At 41.5% G+C, this 9,232-nt stretch overlaps 1 protein-coding gene across 1 annotated transcript; it reads left to right on the top strand.

The window, feature by feature from the left end:
• The first annotated feature begins 3,954 nt into the window (after window positions 1-3,954).
• On the top strand, window positions 3,955-7,516 carry LOC145351519 (gastrotropin-like). Its single transcript, XM_080201116.1, has 4 exons — window positions 3,955-4,035; window positions 5,713-5,888; window positions 7,290-7,379; window positions 7,463-7,516. Exons 1-4 carry the CDS (start codon window positions 3,969-3,971, stop codon window positions 7,514-7,516), a joined length of 387 nt encoding a protein of 128 aa, XP_080057242.1. The 5' UTR covers window positions 3,955-3,968.
• Window positions 7,517-9,232: the final 1,716 nt, after the last annotated feature.

Here is a 9,232-nt window from a genome sequence, read left to right as displayed (position 1 = left end):
CAGAGAGGCAATTTTTTCACACAGAGGGTGGAACAGGATGCCAGAGGTGGTAGTAGAGGTGGTGAATGACTTCATCCTTGTGGAGACTCAGTGAGCAGCCTGCATGCTAAAGCAAGCTCATCATTTCAACAGTGTGACCAATTCTGAAGGTCGAGGAAATCAGTTTCACTTGTATCTTCATCTTTACCATGAATGGAGCTATAAAAAGCAGTAATTGTTATAACTAAGCAATAAAGATGGAATTAATATGCAGCACCGAGTCAATGGCCTCGTCAGTGGAAGAGATGTACTTTTATTACACTCGAGCTCTTGTGCTGTAGTGCACTGACCTCAGGAAACTTCTAATGTGATCTTGTGGCAAGATTATTACACAACTTTATTTTAATTTTCAGCCATTTGCAGTCATTTCTACATTGGTTCTTATCTGCTCTAACAAGATGAATGGATCTGGCTCTGTCCTCATGCCATGCATTTCTGAGACAATGTTCAAACTGTCAGCTTACTTCCCTGAACTGAAAGGATTCAGTCCCTCCCGCAGCCACTCAAGATTTCTCAAAGTACTCACTGATGCAACTGGTGAGAGTGAAAAGTTAAAGCTTCATTGTTTGGCAACCTGGTCAAAATAATAGTGGCCAGCAGTAGACAGAAGCCTACTCATCACATATTAAATGAGGTGGTGACTGTTCATTCACAAGTTTCTTTTTCCATCCTCCCCTAGAAATGTTGGCTCCTGCTGGAGTTCAGGAGTTTAATTCCTGAAGGAGCAACAAGCCTCCAGTTGCTTGCCCCAAAGCTCGGTCGAGGCAGTTAGCAGCAGTTTGACAGCGAGGCAGTGAAAGATGGACAAGTCAATTCCTTCCCCAACTTTGGCAGCACAAATTTTCCAGCAATTCCAGTGGGTATTTGTGGTGATTGCCCCTTTAAGGGCAACGCAGCAGAAAAGGGTCACCTAGTGTGGTTGACCAATTGTGACTCGAAGTGGGTAATCAGCGGAGGGCCCTCTTAGGCAGGAGACCTGTAGAGAAGCAAACTGCAACTGTGAGGCTGCTGTATAATTCTTTTGCATTCAAAAAATGTGACAGTGCATCTTTACAATATTCATCAGGTTGGTTTATTCCCTCTTATACCCAAAGTCACTGAGATCATCCCTACTGTCCCCCTCCAGGTAAGGAAGGAACTCAGCACAGACCAATTTTTGGAATATTCCTGATCCGTATTGCTTAATGTTGCATCATTCTGTTTTAACCTGTTAAGTGGCAAGATACAAGACATGGTCTCATTTCTGCACTGTAATCTGTATAGCCAGGATTTGGTGAAAGGTGGGAACACATAAACTGTGAACAGACACCCCGCCATTGTCAGAAAGGTTGTTCAGTGTTCGCAGTGGCAGAGACTGAGGAGACACTCTTCATGTTACAGAGACTTTTGACTTACTGTGACGTGATGAGACATCATGCTGATTTGAGCTTTACATACATATAAGATTTGTCTTGTCCATCCAATATTCGGATCAGCCCTTGACTCTCACCACCAGAAATAATATTACCTAGTGCCTCAGACAGTAACATTAAATGAAATAAAACAAAATGCAATGGAATTTATATCAAAGTCACTATAGGTAATTAAAAGGGCAAAAACACAAAAGTTGGATGATATTGAGAGTAAATTCTGGAAACATAGTTCCACTTTGTATTTTTATTGTGAAATGTATATTTATTACACAAAATAAAACTATGAAAAACCATGGAATGGTTGTGAATCCAGGCATTGCATAATATTAATCTGCTCAAGACAGTTTAACTCTGTTTGCTCCCATCAGCCTACGCCAGTACCAGTACTCAAGAGAGATTTTTTTTACATTTTTCTGTGGGCATCACTAGGCTCACATTTATTGCCCATCCCTAATTGCCCCTGAGAAGGTGGTAGTGAGTCACCTCCTTAAACTGTTGCAGTTTATGTGGTGTAGGTACACCCACAGTGCAGTTAGGGATGGCATTCCAAGTCTTTGTCCCAATAACAGTAAAGGGACAGTGTTTTAGTTCCACATCAGGATGGTATGTGTCTTGAAAGGGATGTTTCCATGTGCCTGTTGCAGTTTTTGTGGTTATAAAAGATGCTTTTGAAGAAGGCTGTGTGTTGTCACAGTCCATCTTGTACACGATACACACTCTTGTCACTGTGTGCACACCACTTCTGTGTGGTGGGTGGGGTACTGATCAAGCAGGTTGCTTTTTCCTGTATGGTATTGAGCACATTGAGCGTTGCTAGAGCTGCACTCGTCCAGGCAAATGGAGAGTGTTGCATCACACTCCTGACTTATCCCTTGTAGATGGTGGGCAAGCATTAGGGACTCAGGTGATGAATGACTCAGCACAGAATTCCCAGTATCTGACTTGCCCTTATAGCCAGAATATTTATGTCACTGGTCCAGTTAAGCTTCTAGTCAACGTTAAGCCCCCGGATGTTGATGCAGGATGACTTGATGATGGCAATGCCATTGAATGGAGTCAGTGACTGAAGAACAGAGTCTATGTGGAAACTGGAGACTGGTTTCTGCCTTCCCTATATCCAGAAATGACACAAGGAAACTTGATTGGAGGAGGGCTGTCAGAACTACAGATTCAAAATCAACATTTCCCTTCAAATTTTCATCTCATGCCAATCTGACACTGTAAAACAATCACACAAAAATAAAAATGGGGGATTTCCCCACAATGGACTAGTTTTTGTATGTGTTAACGTGCACATGCATGCATGTGTGTGATGAGCCAATAACTGTCCAACACTTGAATAATACATTCATTAGAGAATTACCATTACCATCTCCATCCCAACAGCTTCAGATTAGAGATGACGTGGAGCTGTTCCAGGAACCAAGTGGTTCAATGTTTCGTTCTTGTTCTGTGCTACGTTCCCTGCCTTCAGTTTGGGGGGGTCTACAGCAATGCCACATAGGCCAATAAAAGTAAAAAATGAACCGGGGGGTCCCTGTTGCTGACCACCTTCCAACATTCTAAAGGACATGTGGAGTTTTCAACAAGAGATCAAAATCATAGAATCTCTACAGTGCAGAAGGACGCTATTCAGCCCATCAAGTCTGCACTGACCACAATTCCACCCTGGCTGTATTCCTGTAACCCCACACATTTACCTTGCTAATCCCCTTGACACTAGGGTCAATTTAGCATGGCTAATCAGCCTAACCCACATATCTTTTGACTGTGGGAGGAAACCAGAGCACCCGAAGGAAAACCACACAGACACGGGGAGAATGTGCAAACTACACGCACACAGTGACCCAAGGCCGGAATTGAACCTGGGCCCCTGGCGCTGTGAGGCAGCAGTGCCAAGCACTGTGGAACTGTGCTGCCTGTCCGGAATTGGTTTTGACTGCCCAGATGGAGGTCACTTAGTTTGCAGGGCTATGAAGAAATAGTCCTGCAAACTAGGGGGAGGGGGGGGGGGGGGGGAACTATAAGTGGACAACTATTTCAAAGAGTCAACATAGGCATTGAGAGGGTGTATCACGTCTTCCTGTGTTGCATAATTCTACCTTTGTATGATTCTATGGATTGACTGATGAATGTTTGTGCAATCTGCTCCAACAGAATTCTGATGAAGCACCACCTCCCAGTACTTTTTATTTGTCTGTCCTTCAGTTGGCTCACCATGCTGTGCATTTACAACCTTTTTTTGTATTTATAAAGATAGATGTCTTCATCTTTAGTAGAGTTAGCATCAAGGACAATGACATCCATGTCAATGACATTTTCAGTGCATTGTACATTTTATGCCATAAAAATTATGTAATTACCTCATAATATTGTACACAGGAACATAAAAATTTGGTTAATAAATCATTAGGGTGTGACTGCTCCATGTGTATAAATACCAGGCAGACTGGTCACTATATTCACTGGCTTCTTTATTTCCAAACTTATTGAGTGCCTGATTTCTGCTCCGTCATTATGGCTTTCAGCGGCAAGTATGAAGTTGCAAGTCAGGAAAACTACGATGAGTTCATGAAGGTTCTAAGTAAGTTACGCTAATTGATAGTAATAGCTTTGGTCAAACAATGTTGCAACAAATGGTGTTTCTAGTGATGTTAATTTTACAAATGTTGATCCCATTCGGCTTACCGAGTTGAACTTCACTGCAAAGGATTTGAGATTTTTTTATAGCAGTTTTCTACCAAGAAACATAGATGTCAATGCAAATGGTGATTTGTCACTGGGTGGAAGTATGAATAAAATGTGAGGTGCAGCATATGTTGGACTGCAATACAAATGTGCTCCAGAGGTTGCTGGAGAGGATCTTTTCATTCTGTAAAATACCCTGTTGTGTAGCTGTGAACAGTGACAATGTGTCAAGATTAACCCATCACTCATATTGTTCCATCCATCTGTCATTTCAGCAGTGTCCTCAGAATGGGTTTATTTTGTATCTGGCTGGTCTTGAAAATTGATACACCGCACCCCCCCCACCCCGTACCCCCACCTCCCAGTCCAAACCAGTAACAGGAAAGATTCATTTTAAAGTGACCAATAGACACCCTGTCCATTTCATTCTCGTTTGAGAACTCAATAAACATGAATATTTGAACAGAATGGTTTGCTTTTGGCAGTGCCTATAGATTAAGAACATTATTCAACTTGAAAAATCCACAGATGAGACATGGGCCGGTGTTTAACTTTATAGAGTCAGATCAGCCTCAAGGTTTCACCTTATAGTCGTCAGGATAAGATCTTGGATGTGTCCATGCCAGGAAAAAAAGTCCAAGTGTCTCCTCTCTTTTCTCAAAATGCAGTCCCTAGCATGTGTAGGATTATGCTTGTTTTTGCACTGTCTTCAGCAGTTGAATGTTCCTGTTGTTTCTCGGTGACTAAACAAGACAAGTACTCAAGATGAAACAAAAACAGAAAATGTTGGAGAAACTCAGCAGGTCTCCACAGATGCTGTCAGTTCTGCTGAGTTACTCCAGCATTTTCTGTTTTTGTTTCAGATTCCAGTACCCACAGTACTTTGCTTTGTGCTCAAGGCGAGGGCCGGCGAGAACCCTGGGCAATTTATCACAGCTTCTGCTCAGCTATATTCTATTGCTTCAGTTATTGTGGTTTAACAGTCTATTGGTTTTGTTGACTGCTGTCCTACATCGGTTCAAGATGTTAATTCAATTAGGGCCTCTAGATTTCTTGCACAGGCTCATCCTCAACTGGTTCAACATTCTTAGGGTATTTTTGTCATCCACTGTGCCATTTTACATGCAGTATTTCACACGTGTCTGAATTAAGATTTATCTGTCATTGTTTGGCCCTCTCAGATTTTGGTCCAGTCATCTGCAAAAATGACCAATTTGCATTGGAATTCATCTGATTACTGTAAATCAGATTGAGCCAAAAGCTAAAGCTGGAGGCATTGCAGCCAATATTTCTCCACCCCCAGCATGACAATTCCTTTCCGTATCCATCGTTTTCTCAATAATAACTCTTTCTTTTCTTTAACCTTGTGTTTCATTGATTTTGGTCACAAAATGATAGGCACAACCTGATTAGGGATTTGAACAACTACTTGGAAAAAAAATTGGTGAAAGAAAGTGTTTGAGTAACCCAAAAAAGCAGCAACATTCTGTAATATGGAAAGGTGCACTTAGATACCAAGAGACTGGAGATTGGACTAAACATCAAACCTGACATACCAGTTATTTACCCTCAGAATATTCTGCTGATATCATCGAGAAGGGAAGGAACGCCAAGGTTATCACGGAAGTGATCCAAAATGGAAATAATTTCACCTGGTCCCAAGTTTACCCGGGAGGCAAAACCATGAAGAACACATTTGTGATTGACCAGGAATCAGAGATGGAAACTATGGATGGCAAGAAATTCAAGGTGAGCATGGAAAAACGTTTGTGTTGTACACAAAACATTATTTCAGCATTTCATTACTTCAACAGTCAGATATAATAAAGTTTATTTATTAGTGTCACAAGTAGGCTTACATTCACACTGTAATGAAGTTACTGTGAAAATCCCCCAGTCGCCACACTCCAACACTTGTTCGGGTACACTGAGGGAGAATTTAGCATGGCCAATGCAGCTAATCAGAAAGTCTTTCAGACTGTGGGAGGATACCGGAGCACCCAGAGGGAATGCACACAGACATGGGCTGAACTTGCGGTCTCCACACAATCACCCAAGCCATGTATCAAATCTGGGTCCCTGGCGCAATGAAACAGCACTGCTAACCATCAAGCAAACAAAGCATTTAGAAATAATATTTAAAAGTCATCATGTTAGATATCTACCTCCCAAACAAGTGGAATGGACTTGAGTGTTCTGGTCTCTGTCATGCTGGCCACCTCTGCTTCAGAATGCATCAAATTAGGTAGTAACCCTGGCAAATAAAGTGCACATTTATTATCACCTGCTGAGCTAGCTGACCCAAAATGTTTGGCCTTCCAGTTAACAGGGGACAGTTCAGGCAAGATTTTCATTCAACAATACCTACTGGTAATGTGCATGCATGGGAAACATGTGAAGGTTGTATTGAGCTAAGGTGTATTGCATGCTGTGGTCAAATACTGAATGGCCACCTACTATTAAAGCGCTAATGGACTGTGCTTGTAAAATTGTGCCCCAATATATATCAGTGTCTCTAGGGAGAGAAAATCTAGTTAAAATTAATAATCTGGCTGTAATATTTATTCTTTGAGGGCCACACTAAGGATGGCACAGTGGGTAGCACTGCTACCTCACAGCACCAGGGATCCAGATTTGATTCCCAGCTTGGGTCACTCTCCTGTGGTGTCTGCACATTCTCCCTGTGTCTGCATGGGTTTCCTCTCGATGCTCCAATTTCCCTCCTCAGTCCAAAAGACGTGCTGTCAGTGCATTGGCATGTTAAATTCTCTCTATGTGGCTGAATAGGCAGCGGAATGTGGCAACTAGGGAATTTTCACAGTAACTTCATTGCAATGCTAATGCAAGCCTACTTGTGACACTAATAAGTAAACTTAAACCGCATAAACTTAGTTTCTCCCCAAAATACTATCAGACAAGACTTGGAATTCACTTTTTTATTTCTCTATTGAACAGCGTTTCTGCATCTCTCATCTGAGGGCGCATTTTTAAGAGTTGCAAATCCATCTCTTCTGGTTTGAATTTTAGTAACACATAGCCTAGTTGATCTAAATAAACCAGGGGAAGTGCCATTTTATTATGAGGTGGAATGTCAATATCACTAATACGCAACTCAGTACTGAATCTAGTTTTCGTTTTTTCCAAATTTAGGCAACAGTCAAAATGGAAGGAAATAAGATAGTTTGTGACTTTCCGAACTATCATCATACTTCAGAGATTGAAGGAGGAAATCTTGTCGAGGTAAGTGTCTTCAGTTAGAAAATGAACTCAATATGGTCAGTGAAAAATGGGCATCTGCTAATTTGTTTCTTTTTTTCTGACAGACCTCTACATGTGGTGGCATTGCTTACAAGAGAATTAGCAAGAAAATTGCTTAAGACTGCAAAACTCCAGTTACCCATTTGGAAGTTAAGAATGTATCGCAATACATTTCAACTGTATTTTATAATAAAATGATAACAATTTGGGTGCTGTTGATTTTTTTTCTCAACTATACAATACCATTATCTGCCAAACAACTACCTTTTACTTGCATACTGAGAACTGCAGTTCTTTCTCAAAGCTTGAGTCTGATAATTGCAGTGGTCAGTATTGAACCTGAGACACAGAGAATGGACTATCAACGTCCCCAATTCGATCCTCGATCACATTCTGATGTCAATTTCTGGAAAGTGGATAGTAAATGAGGGCAGGATTATGTTCAGTCAAAAGTCAAAGATTGACTAGCACATAAATAATGGCAGTTGTCAAAGCTACTGGAGGGTGGCTGATGTACTTGAGATGCATTCCAGCTTGGAAGCGGCAGTTTCCCATAGGCTTGTTGTTTTTGTATCCCTAAGTGAGCTGTCAACAAAGCCTTGTCCTGCAGCTGGTACACACTGCAGCCACAGTGTGCTGATGGTGGAAGTAGTGAATGTATAAGACAGTGAATAGGTTACCCATATAGTAGATTGCTTTGTTCTGGATGCTGTTGAGCTTCTTGAATGTTGTTGGAGATCCGTTAATCAGTCATGTGGGGAGTATTACATCACACTTCTAAATGGTGCCTGATAGATGGTGAAAATGCACTGTGAAGTCAGAAGCAGAGTTACTTGCCACAGAACACCCAGCCCCTGATCTGTTCTTGAAGCTACAATATTTATTGCGACTAACCCAGTTAATTTTCTCTTCAATGGTGGTCCCCAGGACGTTGATAATGGGGAATTAGATGACTTTAATGCCATTTCTCTTGTTGGAGATTATTGTTATCTGGTCTTTGTATGGAACAAATGCTACTTGCCCTTTATCAACTCAAGGTGTTTCCAAGTCATACCACCTGTGGGCATTAACTTCATTATCCGAGGAATTGTAAACCGGTCTGAACACTGTACAATCAGCAATGAACACCCCCACTTTTGACATTATGATAGAGAGAAGGTCAATGATGAAGCAACTGAAAATGGCTGGATCTAGGATATTGACCGAGGAACTCATGCTTTGATACTATTGGACTCCAGTGACCACAAATGTCTTCCTTTGCACTCAGTATCAATCCAGTCACGTGGATTTTTTCACCATTGATTTCAATTTTACTAGGACTCCTTGATGCCATACTCTATCAAGTGCTATCTTTTTGTCAAAGGAGTCAGTCTTACCTCAGTAAATGCTTCAAAGCTGTACAGCTATGTTGTATTTGGAGACTATCTGGAAAATATTACATTTTAATCAACCTTAAAAAGAAAAAAAAAAGTTGGCTACCTGGAAGGGTGCAAAGAGCAACATGAAGGCAGTCTGACAAGCCGGTTTGTTAATTTTTTCTTATTTCATTTTATATTGTGACTTTAAGTAGCATCTTCTTACACAGAGGGTGGTGGGCGCCTGGAACTTGCTGTCGGGGGAGGTAGTGGAAGCAGACACGATAGTGGAGTTCAAGGGCATCTGGACAAATACATGAATTGGACGGGAATAGAGGGATATGGCCCTCGGAAGGGTAGGGGGTTTTAGTTTAGACAGGCAGCATGGTTGGTAGACTTAAGAGGGCTGAAGGGGCCTGTTCCTGTACTGTAATTTTCTTTGTTTTATCTCTTTGGGCTGTCAATCACCCTGGAGTTATT

The sequence above is a fragment of the Carcharhinus amblyrhynchos genome, chromosome 13 (genome assembly GCF_965287045.1).
Source record: "Carcharhinus amblyrhynchos chromosome 13, sCarAmb.v2.hapA, whole genome shotgun sequence".
Classification (NCBI taxonomy): domain Eukaryota; kingdom Metazoa; phylum Chordata; class Chondrichthyes; order Carcharhiniformes; family Carcharhinidae; genus Carcharhinus; species Carcharhinus amblyrhynchos.
Note: the sequence above shows the minus strand (reverse complement) of the source record. Positions and strands in the feature narration are given on the sequence as shown.